Source organism: Anomaloglossus baeobatrachus, chromosome 1, assembly GCF_048569485.1.
Source record: "Anomaloglossus baeobatrachus isolate aAnoBae1 chromosome 1, aAnoBae1.hap1, whole genome shotgun sequence".
Taxonomy (NCBI): Eukaryota; Metazoa; Chordata; class Amphibia; order Anura; family Aromobatidae; genus Anomaloglossus; species Anomaloglossus baeobatrachus.
Window position 1 is genome coordinate 403,804,746 of NC_134353.1, and position 18,364 is coordinate 403,823,109.

Genomic DNA, 18,364 nt, shown 5'->3' on the forward strand with positions numbered 1-18,364 from the left:
GAGCCGTGGGTGCGTCCTGGGCATTACGACACCAGGCTACGGCTCAACAGGTGTGCCAGGCAGCTACCTGGTCGAGTCTGCACACTTTCACCAAACATTATCAGGTGCATACCTATGCTTCGGCGGACGCTAGCCTAGGTAGAAGAGTCCTGCAGGCGGCAGTTGCCTCCCCGTAGGGGAGGGCTGTCTTTGCAGCTCTAACATGAGGTATTTCTTTACCCACCCAGGGACAGCTTTTGGACGTCCCAATCGTCTGGGTCTCCCAATGGAGCGCCGAAGAAGAAGGGAATTTTGTTACTTACCCTAAAGTCCTTTTCTTCTAGCTCCTATTGGGAGACCCAGCACCCGCCCTCTTGTCCTTCGGGATTTTTGGTTGTTTTTCGGGTACACATGTTGTTCATGTTGAATGGTTTTCAGTTCTCCGATGTTACTTCGGAGTGAATTTGTTTAAACCAGTTATTGGCTTTCCTCCTTCTTGCTTTTGCACTAAAACTGGTGAGCCAGTGATCCCACTGGGGGTGTATAGCCAGAAGGGGAGGGGCCTTACACTTTTTAGTGTAATGCTTTGTGTGGCCTCCGGAGGCAGTACTATACACCAATCGTCTGGGTCTCCCAATAGGAGCTAGAAGAAAAGGAATTTACGGTAAGTAACAAAATTCCCTTCTTTTTAGATGTCAACTGACGCAACGGATGTGTTTTTCACAGGATTCCGTTCACAGGAATCCTGTGAAAAAACTGATCTGTCGCGTCCGTTACATCCGCTGTGCATCCATTTTTTGATGGATCAGTCATGATCCGTTTGTGTTTGGGACAGTTCAGTGGGAGTGCCAAACATGCTGGGTATGCTCAGTAGAGCATGACTGAATCCAGCGCTGGATTCCGTCGTAAGACAGATTACGACGGAATCCAGCACCATAGACATACATTACAAGTTTGACGGATTCCTGCGCGGTATGTAATTTTTGATGGCCCGAAAAACGTTAAATTCTGCGTTGTTTCCGCCCAGCGGTCAGTCCAAAAACGACTGACCGTGGCGCAGCGGATGGAACGCAAGGTAATATGTAGTAGTATGCTAAGTTTTTGAGGGCATTTTAAGGGATGACATGCAAAAATATATTGCAGAAAATATGATAACTGACAAACAGCATGGATTCATGAAAGATAAGTCGTGTCTAACCAACCTGTTGGGGTTCTATGAGGGGGTAAGTTCAAACCTGGATATTGGTAATGCAGCTGATGTGATTTATTTGGACTTTGCAAAGGCATTTGATACTGTACCACATAATAGCCTTATACTAAAGCTCCAGAAGCAAGGACTAGGGGACACAATATGCAACTGGGTAAGGAATTGGCTAAAAGATAGGAAACAAAGAGTAGTCATAAATGGTACATTCTCTAAATGGGCTGTAGTCAGCAGTGGGGTGCCGCAGGGATCTGTGCTTGGACCGATTCTTTTTACTCTCTTTATTAATGACCTTGTGGATGGAATTGATAGTAAAGTGTCAGTCTTTGCAGATGACACCAAACTATGTAGGATATTAAAAACTGACCTGGATAGTACAATATTACAAAAAGATCTGGATAAGATGTCAGACGGGGCAGATACTTGGCAAATGAGATTTAATGTTGATAAATGTAAAGTAATGCACCTAGGACGGAGTAATGCTATAGCTGCATATACATTAAATGGAAGTAAACTCGGGACTACAGAACAGGAGAAGGACTTGGGTATTCTCATTACAAATAAACTGAGCAGCAGCACTCAATGTCAAGCAGCAGCTGCTAAAGCAAACAAGATTTTAGGGTGTATAAAAAGAGAGATTAGATCCCGTGATCCCAACGTATTGTTACCCCTCTATAAATCACTTGTAAGGCCACATCTGGAATACGGGATCCAGTTTTGGGCTCCACATTTTAAAAAGGACATTCAGAAGTTAGAATCAGTTCAAAGGCGGGCAACTAGACTATTACAAGGAATGGAAGGCCTCACATATGATGACAGGTTGAAAAAGTTAGATATGTTTAGCTTAGAAAAAAGACGTCTCAGAGGAGATCTCATTTATATGTATAAATACATGTGTGGTCAATATAAAGGACTGGCATATGACTTATTCCTTCTAAAGACAGTACTAAGGACTAGGGGGCACTCACTGCGAGTGGAAGAAAAGCGATTCCGAAACCTAAATAGGAAAGGGTTCTTTACAGTTAGAGCGGTCAGACTGTGGAATGCCCTACCACAAGAGGTAGTAATGGCAGACACTATAACAGCTTTTAAAAAAGGGCTGGATGATTTCCTCACTACACAACATTGTTGGTTATAAATGACTTAGTGACTAAATGTAGAACTGGTGGAGGAAGGTTGAACTAGATGGACCTAGGTCTTTTTTCAACCTAAGTAACTATGTAACTATGTAACTATGTCGCAATCCGCCACTAATACAAGTCTAAGGGACACAACGGAATCCGCTTAACATTGTTTACCAGAGCCGCGGATTGTGACTGATACAATTTAACGGAAATGTGAACCTAGCCTTACTGGGGAACGCTGGGGACCTGTGGGATATACTCAATGCTGGAGGCCTAGGGTGCATACACATTACTGCAGGATGCTGGGAGTCTGGGAGGCATACACTTTACTGGGGGTTGCTGGGGACTTGGGGGGGACATACATACTGGCCCTGAGGGACCGTAGGGCATACACATGCTGGTTCTGGGGGATTGTGGGGCCCACACATGCTGGCCCTGGGGGCATATGCAGGTATGCAGCAGCACTGTAGGATGCTGGGGTCCGGCAGCTGCTCCTCTTCCTGTGTGGGACAGGAGCGCATTTCATGCTAGCTTCGCACACAGATGAACCCCAGCTTGCGGACGTGTGCTCTCCTGATTTAAAGTGTTGGCAGACAGCAGTGAGGCTGGCAGCTGGAGCACTGTCTGTGGTTCCCAGAAATCTGCACGGGGGCCGCAGGAAAGCTATTGACGACCTGCTCCTGCCGACCGCAAGTGCCCCCCCCAACCCCCCGATCCAGTCTGTCCAGGGTCTCTGCACTTGCCCGGGTGCTGACCCCGGCCTTTGCACCTAAAAAACACAAACCACACCAAAAAATCTTATAATCTGTTTAATAACATTGGTCTTCAAGGGTAAAATCGTTTGAAAAGGAAGAAGTAATTATATTTTTCTTGATCACTGAGCTCAGTAAAAATATTAAAAAAAATTCCATCACTTCGTTTTTTTTTTAAATATATACACACTGACTCCATAGGCTTTCTGTTGCGCCATATGTTGACGCCTATGTTTGACCTTTTGGTTTGTTAAATTTGTCTGCAATTGGAATAAAACCTACTGTATTTTGGAGTATTGCTAAAGGGAATCTGTCATGGTTTTGATATGGAATTTGGTAAGGACATAATGTAGGGGCAGAGATCCTGATTCTAGGAATGTATCGCTTTACTGCTTGGGCTGCAGGTTTGATAGCATCTCTGTGTTGTCTGATGTAGATATAGCAGAGCTAAGTCTTCTGAGCTGTGTATGACCCCATCTCTTCTTACAGATAGTCTTTATTTAGCTTTTCTTACACTCATTCCATAAGCCATATCTTTATTTTTACTGTTAATGTATAGTATATCACAAAAGTGAGTACACCCGTCATTTTTGTAAATATTTTGTCAACACTAAAGATATGACACTGATACAATGTAAAGTAGTCAGTGTACGGCTTGTATAACAGTGAGTTTGGTGTGTCCTCTAACTCAACACACAGCCATTAATGTCTAAACCGCTGGCAAGAAAAAGTGAGTACACCTGTAAGTAGAAATGGCCAAATTTTGCCAAAGTATCAATATTTTGTGTGGCCACTATGCTTTTTAAGTACTGTCTTCGCTCTCATGAGTATGAAGTTCAATAGAGCTTCACAGGAGCCAATGGAATCCTCTTTCACTCCTTCATGTCGATTTAATGGAGCTGTGGATGTTAGAGATCTTGCTCTCCTACATTTTCAGTTTGAGGATGTCCCGCAGATGCTCAATATGGCTTTGGTGTGGAGACATGCTTGGCCAGTCCAGCACCTTTACCCTCAGTTTCTTTAGCAAGGCAGTGCTCATCTTGGAGTTGTGTTTAGGGCCGTAATCATGTCTGAATACGAAGGGAGGGGCATCATGCTCTGCCTCAATATGTCACAATACATTTTGGCACTCATGGTTTCTGCAATGAACTGTAGCTCCCCACAACTGGCAGCACTCATGCAACCCGACACTTCCACCATGATGCTTGACTGTAGGCAAGACACACTTATCTTTTTACTCACCTGGTTGCCGCCACATACGCTTGACATCATCTGAACCAAATAAGTGTTTCTTTGTCGCTCCATTGGGAGACCCAGACAATTGGGTGTATAGGCTATGCCTCCGGAGGCCGCACAAAGTATTACACTTAAGTGTTAAGCCCCTCCCCTTCTGCCTATACACCCCCCGTGCTCCCACGGGCTCCTCAGTTTTTTGCTTTGTGCGAAGGAGGCAGACATGCACGCACAGCTCCACAGATTGGTCAGCAGCAGCTGCTGACCATGTCGGATGGAAGAAAAGTGGGCCCATATAGAGCCCCCAGCATGCTCCCTTCTCACCCCACTCTTGTCGGTGGTGTTGTAAGGTTGAGGTATCCATTGCGGGTACGGAGGCTGGAGCCCACATGCTGTTTTCCTTCCCCATCCCCCTCAGGGCTCTGGGTGAAGTGGGATCCTATCGGTCTCCAGGCACTGAGACCGTGCTTCATCCACAACTCCTGTGGAGCCTGCTGGATAGGAGCCGGGTATCGTTCAGGGACATGGCCCTGCTACTTGGAGGTACTCTGTATCCCTGTGGGGACAGCGCACAGCAACACTCCAGCTTTGCTGGGTGTGCTAGTGCACCGGGGACCACGGCGCTGACCGGGTTAATATGTGCCATTACACACTCAGCGTTGCTGAGTGTGTTTATGTATAGGGACTGCTGCATTGACCGCCGCGGCCATGGAAACACTGCGGCGCGGCTGGGACTTGTAGTGCGCCGGGGACTTTCACGCCGGCCGCGCTTTTACGGCGGCCGCGTTTATTACTAGAGTCCCCGGCTTTTTGCGGCCTAGTTTCCTTTCCTCCCGCCCACAGCCCTGACAGGCAGGGGAAGGGCGGGACGCTGCACAGAACGAGCAGCACTGAGGGCTGGAGCATGCTTTGCATACTCCACCCCTCTCACTGTGCACAGTGCGGGCACCAGTTCCCGCTCTTTCTGGGTCACGCCCACGGCTCCCTCCTCTCCTCAGCACGCCGGCAGCCATTCCTGTCAGCTCCTCGGACGCTGCAGAGGGGGACAAAGTCTGGGAGACCCAGGCAGGGACTCTGGTGGCCTCACAACCGCTTTAGGCGGGTGGTAAGCAGCACCTGTGGTGCTAGCCCCATTGTGCAGTAGTGTAACATTATAGGTTTATGGTATATATGTTTTACACTGTATGTTGCACAGTTGATTTCTGGCTATATACCCTATTGTGTTACTCAGGGAAGATAATAGCATGGCGCCCACGAAAGGCAGGGGTGCCAAAACACAGGCTTATTATGTTGCCTGCGCCGCATGTACGACCCCGCTACCGGCAGGTTCCACTGACCCTCATTGTGTGCACTGTTCGGCCCCTGTGGCACTTACTCAGCCGGAGCCTCTGCTAAGAGGGGCCCAGGGGGAGCCACCTGCTAACACTGTTCAGGTGACGGGGACGGAGTTTGCAAAACTCTCTGAGACTATGGCTAAGATACTAGAAGCCTTGCAGTCCAGGCCGGTATCTCAGCACAGGGACTCTGTTGAATCTTTGTTCCCTGGCCCACCTCAGCTGGACCAACAATGTCCTCCCGGGGTATCTCATGGATCCCAGGCTGAGGGTTCTGACACAGACCCCAGCCCCAGACCGACTAAGCGAGCTCGCTTAGATTTTCCCTCGACATCATCATATTGTGCAGGGTCTCAGAGGGGGGAATCTCTGGTTGATGATGCGGAGACAGCTGATCAGGATTCTGATCCTGAGGCCGCTCTCAATCTTGATACTCCGGACGGGGACGCCATAGTGAACGACCTTATTGCGTCCATCAATCGTATGTTGGATATTTCTCCCTCAGCTCCTCCGGTGGAGGAGTCAGCTTCTCAGCAGGAGAAATTCCGTTTCAGGTTTCCCAAGCGTACACCGAGTATGTTTCTGGACCACTCTGATTTCAGAGAGGCAGTCCAGAATCACCATGCTTGTCCAGATAAGCGTTTTTCTAAGCGCCTTAAGGATACACGTTATCCTTTTCCCCCTGACGTGGTCAAAAGTTGGGCTCAGTGTCCCAAAGTGGATCCTCCAATCTCCAGACTGGCAGCTAGATCCATACTTGCAGTGGAAGATGGGGCTTCACTCAAAGATGCCACTGACAGGCAGATGGAACTCTGGTTGAAATCCATCTATGAAGCTATCGGCGCTTTTTTTGCCCCAGCGTTCGCAGCCGTATGGGCGCTACAAGCTATCTCAGCAGGTCAAGCGCAAATTGACGCAGCCACACGCACGTCCGCGCCACAGGTGGCGTCCATAACCACTCAGACGTCGGCATTTGCGTCTTACGCTATTAATGCTGTCCTGGACTCTGCGAGCCGTACGGCGGTTGCAGCCGCCAATTCGGTGGTACTCCGCAGGGCCTTGTGGCTACGGGAATGGAAGGCAGATTCTGTTTCCAAAAAGCGCTTAACCAGTTTGCCAATTTCTGGCGACCGACTGTTTGGCGAGCGTTTGGATGAAATCATCAAACAATCCAAGGGAAAGGATACATCCTTACCCCAGCCCAAACCGAACATACCCCAACAGAGGAAGGGGCAGTCGAGGTTTCGGTCCTTTCGGGGCGCGGGCAGGTCCCAATTCTCCTCGTCCAAAAGGCCTCAGAAAGATCAAAGGAACTCTGATGCATGGCGGTCTAAGTCACGTCCTAAAAAGGCCACCGGAGGTGCCGCTACCAAAGCGGCTTCCTCATGACTTTCGGCCTCCTCACTCCGCATCTTCGGTCGGTGGCAGGCTCTCCCGCTTTTGCGACGCCTGGCTGCCACGGGTAAAAGACCGTTGGGTGAGAGACATTCTGTCTCACGGTTACAAGATAGAGTTCACCTCTCGTCCCCCGACTCGATTCTTCAGGTCATCCCCGCCTCCCGAGCGAGCCGAGGCTCTTCTGCAGGCGCTGGGCACTCTGAAGGCAGAAGGAGTGGTGGTCCCTGTTCCTCTTCAGCAACAGGGCCACGGTTTTTACTCCAACTTGTTTGTGGTCCCAAAGAAGGACGGGTCTTTCCGTCCTGTCCTGGACCTGAAACTTCTCAACAAACACGTAAAGACCAGGCGGTTCCGGATGGAATCCCTCCGCTCCGTCATCGCCTCAATGTCCCAAGGAGATTTCCTTGCATCGATCGATATCAAAGATGCTTATCTCCACGTACCGATTGCTCCAGAGCACCAGCGCTTCTTGCGCTTCGCCATAGAAAACGAACACCTGCAGTTCGTGGCACTGCCGTTCGGCCTGGCAACAGCCCCACGGGTTTTCACCAAGGTTATGGCTACTGTAGTAGCGGTCCTCCACTCTCAGGGTCACTCGGTGATCCCTTACTTGGACGATCTCCTGATCAAGGCACCCTCTCAAGAGGCATGCCAACACAGCCTCGACGCTACCCTGGAGACTCTCCAGAGTTTCGGGTGGATCATCAATTTTCCAAAGTCAAATCTGACACCGGCCCAATCGCTCACATACCTTGGCATGGAGTTTCATACCCTCTCAGCGATAGTGAAGCTTCCGCTGATCAAGCAGCGGTCACTACAGACAGGGGTACAATCTCTCCTTCAAGGCCAGTCACACCCCTTGAGGCGCCTCATGCACTTCCTGGGGAAGATGGTGGCAGCAATGGAGGCAGTTCCTTTCGCGCAGTTTCACTTGCGTCCTCTTCAATGGGACATCCTACGCAAATGGGACAGGAAGCCGACGTCCCTCGACAGGAACGTCTCCCTCTCTCAGGCGACCAAAGCTTCTCTTCGGTGGTGGCTTCTTCCCACTTCATTATCGAAGGGGAAATCCTTCCTACCCCCATCCTGGGAGGTGGTCACGACGGACGCGAGTCTGTCAGGGTGGGGAGCGGTTTTTCTCCACCACAGGGCTCAGGGTACGTGGACCCAGCAAGAGTCCTCGCTTCAGATCAATGTTCTGGAAATACGGGCAGTGTACCTTGCCCTGAAAGCGTTCCAGCAGTGGCTGGAAGGCAAGCAGATCAGAATTCAGTCGGACAATTCCACAGCGGTGGCATACATCAACCACCAAGGCGGCACACGCAGTCGGCAAGCCTTCCAGGAAGTCCGGCGGATTTTGATGTGGGTGGAAGCCACGGCCTCCACCATCTCTGCAGTTCACATTCCAGGCGTGGAAAACTGGGAAGCAGATTATCTCAGTCGCCAGGGCATGGACGCAGGGGAATGGTCCCTTCACCCGGACGTGTTTCAGGAGATCTGTTGCCGCTGGGGGGTGCCGGACGTCGACCTCATGGCGTCCCGGCACAACAACAAGGTACCGACGTTCATGGCACGGTCTCAAGATCCCAGAGCTCTGGCGGCAGACGCCTTAGTTCAGGATTGGTCGCAGTTTCAGCTCCCTTATGTGTTTCCTCCGCTGGCACTGTTGCCCAGAGTGTTACGCAAGATCAGGGCCGACTGCCGCCGCGTCATCCTCGTCGCTCCAGACTGGCCGAGGCGGTCGTGGTACCCGGATCTGTGGCATCTCACGGTCGGCCAACCGTGGGCACTACCAGACCGACCAGACTTGCTATCTCAAGGGCCGTTTTTCCATCTGAATTCTGCGGCCCTCAACCTGACTGTGTGGCCATTGAGTCCTGGATCCTAGCGTCTTCAGGGTTATCTCAAGACGTCATTGCCACTATGAGACAGGCTAGGAAACCAACGTCCGCCAAGATCTACCACAGGACGTGGAAAATTTTCCTGTCGTGGTGCTCTGCTCAGGGTTTTTCTCCCTGGCCTTTTGCCTTGCCCACTTTTCTGTCCTTCCTTCAATCTGGACTGGAAAAGGGTTTGTCGCTCGGCTCCCTTAAGGGACAAGTCTCAGCGCTCTGTGTTTTTCCAGAAGCGCCTAGCCAGACTTCCACAGGTACGCACGTTCCTGCAGGGGGTTTGTCACATCGTTCCTCCTTACAAGCGGCCGTTAGAACCCTGGGATCTGAACAGGGTGCTGCTGGTTCTTCAGAAACCACCATTCGAGCCAATGAGAGATATTTCTCTCTCACGCCTTTCGCAGAAAGTGGTTTTTCTAGTAGCAGTCACTTCACTTCGGAGAGTGTCTGAGCTAGCAGCGCTGTCATGCAAAGCCCCTTTCCTGGTTTTTCACCAGGACAAGGTGGTTCTACGTCCGGTTCCGGAATTTCTCCCTAAGGTGGTATCCCCCTTTCATCTCAATCAGGATATCTCCTTACCTTCTTTTTGTCCTCATCCAGTTCACCAATGTGAAAAGGATTTGCACTTGTTAGATCTGGTGAGAGCACTCAGACTCTACATTTCTCGTACGGCGCCCCTGCGCCGCTCGGATGCACTCTTTGTCCTTGTCGCTGGCCAGCGTAAAGGGTCACAGGCTTCCAAATCAACCTTGGCTCGGTGGATCAAGGAGCCAATTCTCGAAGCCTACCGTTCGGCTGGGCTTCCGGTTCCCTCAGGGCTGAAGGCCCATTCTACCAGAGCCGTGGGCGCGTCCTGGGCTTTGAGGCATCAGGCTACGGCTCAGCAGGTGTGTCAGGCGGCTACCTGGTCGAGGCTGCACACTTTCACGAAACACTATCAGGTTCATACCTATGCTTCGGCGGACGCCAGCCTAGGTAGACGAGTCCTTCAGGCGGCGGTTGCCCACCTGTAGGAAGAGGCCGTTTTACGGCTCTCTTACGAGGTATTATTTTACCCACCCAGGGACTGCTTTTGGACGTCCCAATTGTCTGGGTCTCCCAATGGAGCGACAAAGAAGAAGGGAATTTTGTTTACTTACCGTAAATTCCTTTTCTTCTAGCTCCAATTGGGAGACCCAGCGCCCGCCCCTGTTTTTTTGTGTACACATGTTGTTCATGTTGAATGGTTTCAGTTCTCCGATATTCCTTCGGATTGAAGTTACTTTAAACCAGTTTATAATTCTTTTTCCTCCTTCTTGCTTTTGCACCAAAACTGAGGAGCCCGTGGGAGCACGGGGGGTGTATAGGCAGAAGGGGAGGGGCTTAACACTTTTAAGTGTAATACTTTGTGCGGCCTCCGGAGGCATAGCCTATACACCCAATTGTCTGGGTCTCCCAATTGGAGCTAGAAGAAAAGGAATTTACGGTAAGTAAACAAAATTCCCTTCATCTTGGTCTAATCAGGCCACAGTACATGGTTCCAGTAATCCATGTCGTTAGTCTACCTATTTTCAACTAACTGTTTGCCGGCTTTCTTGTGCATCATCTTTAGAAGAGGCTTCCTTCTGGGACAACAGCCATGCAGATCAATTTGCTGCAGTGTCTTGGCGTATGGTCTGAGCACTGACCTGGCTGACCCACCCACTCCTTTAACCTCTGCAGCAATGCTGGCAGCACTCATACGTCTATGTTGAAAAGACAACCTATGGATATGACACTGAGCGCCTGCTCTCAACTTCTTTGGTTGACTATAGAGACCCTTTTGCAATGCCTGCTTTATAAATCCATAATACCCGATGTGTCCTATTTAACAGCCACTCAAGTATTACTCAGCAGGAATGTGTCAGTAAGTTATTGGGCACTTTAGATTGTGTTCTTGCTGTTAGTGGTTTTCTGATATGTATTTCACAGCTATATGTTTTTGTTATTTTAATGTGTGTGTGTATATGTATATATATATATATATATTCCTTACTATCTGTTTCATTTTTGCAGCTATGTGTTCAGAAGCTGCGGATTCTTATTGAAGATTCAGACCAGAATCGTAAGTGACATGTTTCAGGCTACCTTTCATCACTCCCTCACCCACATATACTTGCTGACGGTGCCCTTCTTTTGGCAGTGAAGTACCTAGGATTGCTTGCTATGTCCAAAATCTTGAAAACTCACCCAAAGTCTGTACAGTCCCACAAAGATCTCATCCTCCAGTGTCTGGATGACAAAGATGAGTCTATTCGATTACGAGCCCTGGATCTTCTCTATGGAATGGTGAGAAGAAAAGCTTTAATGGTGCCTGACCTTCATGGACTCCTCAGTATACAAATCTATGGTTTTCTGTCCTCAATCTTTGTGTCCTTACAGGTGTCTAAGAAGAACTTGATGGAGATTGTTAAGAAGCTAATGATTCATGTTGACAAAGCCGAAGGGACGGCCTACAGGGATGAATTACTGACCAAGATTATTGATATATGTAGCCAGTCCAACTACCAGTACATTACCAACTTTGAGTGGTTAGTACTTAAGCACATGCTTTCATCTTGTCATGTTTACATGAATTGATCTAAAAGTACAAAAGCATTCTCCCACTGCTCGGCCTCCATGGCGCAGAATTGCTGTATCACGCTACTGTATCGCAGTTAATGATCTAATTAAATTGATAGTTGATGTGACCTAAAAGTCGTCAGACATCAAACCCTATACCATGTTCCAAATTGTTATGCAAATTATATTTTTCTCTGATTTTCCGAAATGGTCGGTGCAATTAAGTCAGTCTATTAAAAGTCAATACCCGTTAGATTATACATCGAAGTTTATTGAAGAAACCACCCAATGATAACAGTATAATCTTCTCAATTAAAAAAAAACAACCCTCGAAATGCACTGTTCCAAATTATTAGGCACAGTAGAGTTTCTAAACATTTTATATGTTTTAAGAACTGAAAATGCTCATTTGTGGAATTTGCAGCATTAGGAGGTTACATTCACTGAAATAAAGAGCTGTTAAAATCCAAAACATCCTAACAGGCCAAGTTACATCTTAACATAGGTTACCTTTTTTGATATCACCTTCACAATTCTTGCATCCATTGAACTTGTGAGTTTTGGAGAGTTTCTGCTTGAATTTCTTTGCATGATGTCAGAATAGCCTCCCAGAGCTGCTGTTTTGATGTGAACTACTGCCCACCCTCATAGCTCTTTTGCTTGATGATACTCCAAAGGTTCTCTATAGGGTTGCGGTCAGGGGAAGATGTTGGCCTCACCATGAGTTTCTCTTTTTATGCCCATAGCATCCATGGACACAGATGTATTCTTTGCAGCATGATATGGTGCATTGTCATGCATGAAGATTCTTTTGTTCCTGAAGGCATGTTTCTGCTTTTTATACCATGGAAACAAGTTGTCAGTCAGAAACTCTATATACTTTGCAGAGGTCATTTTCACACCTTCGAGAACCCTAAAGGGGCCAACCAGATGTCTCCCCATGATTCCGGACCAAAACATGACTCTTCCTCCTCTTTGCTGACGTTGCAGCTTTATTGGGACACGGTTGCCATCCACCAATCATCCACTACTCCATCCAGGGTTGCTCGACACTCATCAGTAAACAAGACTGTTTGAAAATTAGTCTTAATGTATGTCTGGGCCCACTGCAACCGTTACTGCTTGTGAGCACTGGATAGGGGTGGCCGAATAGTAGGTTTATGCACCACAGCAAGCCTTTGAAGGATCCTACACCTTAAGGTTCGAGAGACTCCAGAGGCATCAGCAGCTTCAAATATCTGTTTGCTGGCTTATAATGGCTTTTTAGCAGCTGCTCTCTTAATCCGATGGACTTGCCTGGCAGAAACCTTCCTCATTTTGCCTTTGAGCACCAACACGTATGCGCTCTGAATCAGCCACAAATCTCTTCACAGTGCGATGATCACGCTTAAGTTTTTGTGAAATATCTAATGTTTTCATCCCTTGTCCAAAGCATTGCACTATTTGATGTTTTTCAGCAGCAGAGAGACCCTTTTTCTTTCTCATGTTACTTGAAAACTTTGGCTGCTTAATATTGTGGAACATCCAGTTTTCCTTTTATTGGGCTCACCTGGCAAACTAATTTTCATAGGTATCTGAGATTGATTTCAGTGATCCAAAGAACCCTGAGACACAATACCATCAATAAGTTTAAGTGAGAAAAAAAAAATCGCTATGACACTTAAATCCAATTAACATAATAATTTGGAACATGGTGTATGTGTCTGTGAATGTGTCATCAGTAGCCAGAGAAGGCAAACGAGGACAAATCTTTTACATCTGTGATGGCAGAAATTGCCGGAGAAGTCAGATCTCCAGAAGACCAGTTTGCTGCTTTTGTACAGTTGATATAATATCCTGCTCTTTTACATTAGATGATTTATTAAAGGCAGAGTTATGCTGAGATCATACCATTTTTTGTTGTTTCAACAAATATTTTAGACCATTTCCACCCAAAATACCAAGTGGTATGTATAATTACAGATATGTTGACATTTCTCTATTTGCTTCCTTAGCTTAAAAGTAGAGCTGTACGAGGGGCTGCTGCAGATAAGTCTTTGGCTTTACCCAGAAAGAAACGAGATAGGATGATGAAACTTTACATTTATTCCACATACTTTCCATTGATGTCAACACACTTTTTACATCGGTATTCCAAGTTCTGTAAGCCTAGCAAAAAGGATTTAAGTTGTGCCTCAAACCAGGCATCCGTAGCAGCCATGGTATCAGAAATGTGAAATTTGGTACCCTTGAGGTGTTTATTTAGGTTTGGAAACCGATAATAGTCGGGAGCTAGATCTGGTGAATAAGGTGGGTGGTCATCCCGCTGGAAGCCTAGCTCTGCCAGTTTTGCTGTGGTCGCTTGTGCAGTGTGAGCGGAGGCGTTGTCTTGCAGGAACAAGATTCCTTTGGACAGCTTGCTACGTATTTTGGCCTTCAGAGCTGCCTTCAATTGGTCCAAAAGTTCAATGTAATACCTTGCATTGATGGTGGAAGCCTTTTGAAGATAGTGCACTAGCAGCACACCTTCCTTATCCCAGAACACAGACGCCATCACCTTAGTGGCTGATTTTTCCACCGTGAATTTCTTTGGACGAGGAGAACCACTGTGCCTCTGCTCTTTTGACTGCTCCTTGTTTTCAGGGTCCTACAAATAAATCCAATTCTCATCCATAGTGACCAGTGATCCAGGAAGTTCTTATCAGTCCGGAAACGCTGACAAATGGACCGGGACGTTTTCACTCACATGCTTCTCTGATCTGTTGTCAAACATTTGGGGACCAACTTTGCAGATAGCTTCCTCATGTCCAAATGTTCATGGATAATGACACAAACATGTTCACGTGAAATCCCCATGATGTCTGCTATTGCTTTAGCTGAAATTCGTCAATTCTCCAGTATGCACAGCTTCGACGATCTCCGGAACAACAACCTCTCTGTTGTCCAGGACGTTCCTCACCATTGGTGATGGAGTGGCCTGTTTTAAATTTGGCAACCCAGTTCTTAAATGTGAAATATGAAGGGTATTGATCCGCCAATGTCTGCGACATATCACCATGAATATCCTTCACAGACTCTCCTTGCAGAAACAGGAATTTTATCACTCCTCTGCTCTCAGTTGCTGTGAATATCGCATTAGGCTCCGCCATATTGTTTTCCCACGTGCATGGCACACTGTTACCATAAGCAACAAACACAAAATTTTAATAACATATATTAGACACACAAAGCGTTCATGTGATGTGACATTTGTTACCATAGAAACAAAAAAAGACCACAAAGCCAAAGACTTATCAGCAGCCCCTCATAAGCTACGTCACTCCAGGATGCTATACTTGCTTTAGTAGTGTCAATGGTGTGTGTGACTGCTTCTGCCCTATGTCCTGGTGCTAGACTGTCAGCCAAGAGGATCCGGATGTAGTCCCATCAGTGGAAGTGAGCGAGCGTGGGGCATGATGGCCACATTTAATATGGAACGTGATCTAGTATGTTACATTTCACACTGCAGCCTGTCTTTTCTCGTTTTGTGCGGTCTGCATTTCGGACAGTTCTCATGAATCTGCCTCCATTATTTACCTTTGTAATCTTTAATAAGTAAACTGAAATGTATAAGAAGCAAGGAGATTTCAATGCCAAAGATACGTTCATGAAAATGAATAATAGATCCTATTAAAATGTCATAAACTTTGCCATAATTAGTTTTATAAAATATAATTGGGTATAATACAAAATATAGTAAAAAGCACAAGGTGAAATGTGAGGGTACAGACGATTCATAAATTCATAACACGAGTATTCGAAAAGTAAAAAATCAAAGAATGGGATAACAAAAAAGTGCAGAACAATGTGTCACGACAGATTGATGGCTAAACGACAGTGTCTACACCAAAAAAGAATAACTATTCTTAGAATTGTACTTCCGCAATATGGCCACAAGGTGGTGCCTAAGTAACCTGACGGACAAATGCGTCTCAGTGAAAGGGAACCATGTATGTAGGATCAGAGTATAACAATTCAGAAGTGAAATGGAAGGGTATAGTCAGTGAAAGACATAACCTATGTTAAACTGATTAGGTGGGCTTAGAAGCCGCTGATTGACATTGCATGCTGCTACTTAGTATGTGAGCTACAAGTACACCCAGATCCTTCTCTACAAGGAGCTCTCCTAGTTCCAATCCTCAGAACATATGATGCCCATGTGCAGAACTTTAAATGTATCCACATTGAACCTCCTCTGCCAAGTGAATGCCCAAAAGCTCAGTTTGTCCAATTCAGCCTGTAACTTGGGAACATCTTTCATTGACTGTGCTGTATAATGGTTCATAGTTTGGGGTCAATCTGCAAAAACGGGATCAACTCTATTAATACATTATATATGTTGTAACTTTTGATGTGTTATGCCTCCTCCACACATCCGTGTTTCCGGTACCTGTGACGTTCGTTTTCACACATACTGGAGAGATGGACACGCATAGACCCATTAAAATGAATGGTTTTGGTCACACACCCATGTTTTCACACAGACCATGTGTCATTGTGGAGCACACGAGTGTTCCTGTGTTCCACATGGTGACATGTCAGTTTTCTGCCGGCAGCACGGGTGTCACACTGACTGTACACTGATGTGATCCATGTGTGTCACGCCCCAGAGAAAACACAGGTGGCATAAAAATAAAGCCTTTCTTCATCGTTCCTTATGGGAGACCCAGACCATGGGTGTATAGCTTCTGCCTCCGGAGGACACACAAAGTACTACACTCAAACGTTTAGCTCCTCCCTCCTAGCATATACACCCCCTGGTAGCCAGTCCTAGCCAGTTTCAATGCTTTGTGTTCAGGAGGTACACACACACATGCATTCTCTGATTTTTGATTTTTGATTTTTTGGATTTCAAAGATTTGGAAGAAAAGCGGGTCCAGTCTGGACTCCCGGCATGTCCCTTCTCACCCCACTGTGTCGGCGGTGCTGTTAAGGTTGATTTTACAAGGCTGGAGCCTTCACATGCCGCGCTCCTTCACCATCCCCTGGGGCTCTGGCTTGAAGTGGGAGCCAACACGGTTCTCACTGCTTTGCAGGAGACCGGTCTCCATCCGCAGCCCTGTTCAGGATTCTGCCGGACGGAGCGTTTAACCCCCCCCCAGGGACATGGCCCTGCGTCTCAAAAGCTAAGTATTGAGACGTCTTTACCACAGAAGGTGGTCTTTCCAGGGGTCCCTTGTACTTTATTTATTGGGGGGAGTGTGTTATATGTCTGTGGTAACATTTCCGGCCGGTTCTCCAGTTTTCACTGGAGAACCGCGCCGATGGTGCCTGCACGCCGGCCGCATGTTTTCATCTAGGCCCCGGCTTCGCCTGAGGCCTAGTTTCGGTTTCACTGCCCCTGCATATTAGTTATGCAGAGGGACAGTGTAGCTCCGCCCAGCGGCTGTGCAGCACAGGGAACGGATACTCCTCACTGAGGAAAGATTCCCTCCCCTGTCTGCATCATTTGCCCGCTCTCAGAGTAGGCCCCGCCCCCTCTCCTCGCTCCGGTCGCCATTTTCTCAGCGTTCTCAATGTCTGCATAGGCACAGAGATACCACATTGTGACAAATGGGGGCCTGGGCTGGGGGACTGGAGGGCACAGAAATGTATGTTAAACGGTCTGGCAAGCCACAACCTCCAGTTGTGCAGCTGCTTATATTCTCTGTTTACATTCTCTGTTGGGGGTCATTCTGGAGATGCATTCCCTCACAGAGCCCCCACTTCTGCAGCATGTCTCACATCAGAGCAAGGCTGCAAGACTGTTCTTAATATGCACTGCATGTAGACTCGTACTGCCTGTACTGAGCTCATTAACACAGTGGTCCCTCAGCCTGGAGGCTCATCAGTGGTCCCTCCAGCTGCTCCGGTGGTGCTGAGTATGCATTAGCCCCCTTCAGGGCGCTTCTGCTGCTACGGCTTGCTCAGCAAGCTCTCAGAGGACTCTTCATCTGGTCTCAGTCCCCGTCCTCCTAAAATGGAGAAGCAGGGTCCCCTGTCCTCCCCGTCCCGCAGCTCTGATTCACGAGCTGACTCACTGGACGAGGAGGATGTCTTTACTGGGGGCTCGGACGCTACTTAATGTGCCATTGATCTGTCCAAAGGTGATGCAGATGCTAATGATTTGATTGCGTCCATTATATTTGTACTGGACCTCAATCCGCCTGTATCAGGGGAGTATCCCCCTCTGGCAGAAAGGCATCAGTATACCTTACAGAGAACAAGGAGTGTGTTCCTTAACCACTCCAGTTTTCCGCCCACTGGACCAAGCCCAGAGCCTGTCCTGACAGACGCTCCCAAAGCGTGGTTCTGATGACTGTTTCCCCCTTCCACCACAGGTGGTCAAGGAGTGGGCTCATTCACCAAGGGTGGTCCCTCCGGTGTCTAGTATTTCAGCCCGGATAGTTGTATCAGTGGCTGACGGCACCTCTCTAAGGATCCCACTGTACATTAATTCTGTATTGGACCTCAATCCGCCAGTATCAGAGGAACAACCCTCTCTGGCAAAAAGGCACCAGTTTACCTTGCCTAAGAGAACAATGAGTGTGTTCCTTCACCACTCCAGTTTTCAGGCCACTGTGACCAAGCCCAGGGTCTGCTCTGGCAAACGCTTCCCAAAGCGTGGTTCTGATGGCAGTTTTCCCTTTCCACCAGAGGTGGTCAAGGAGCGGGCTCATTCACCAAAGGTGGTCCCTCCGGTGTTTAGATTCTCAGCCCGGACCGTTGTATCAGTGGCTGATGGCTCCTCACTTACGGCTTTGCTGTCCGCCAGGTTGTCCTTCTGGCCAAATCTGTATGGAGGCGGCAAGGGACTCGTTCTCCCCAGCTCTTGCAGCAGTGCGGCTTTCAAAGCCATCTCTGCTTCTCT

At 47.8% G+C, this 18,364-nt stretch overlaps 1 protein-coding gene across 2 annotated transcripts in view; it reads left to right on the forward strand.

The window, feature by feature from the left end:
- AP3D1 (adaptor related protein complex 3 subunit delta 1) overlaps positions 1-18,364 on the forward strand; it is a 240,225-nt gene that overhangs the window by 106,308 nt on the left and 115,553 nt on the right. For both annotated transcript variants that reach the window (XM_075352591.1, XM_075352592.1), the window contains exons 11-13: positions 10,951-10,999; positions 11,078-11,223; positions 11,317-11,465. In XM_075352591.1, the coding sequence (XP_075208706.1) occupies positions 10,951-10,999; positions 11,078-11,223; positions 11,317-11,465 (344 nt within the window). The remainder of the gene's footprint in view (positions 1-10,950; positions 11,000-11,077; positions 11,224-11,316; positions 11,466-18,364) is intronic.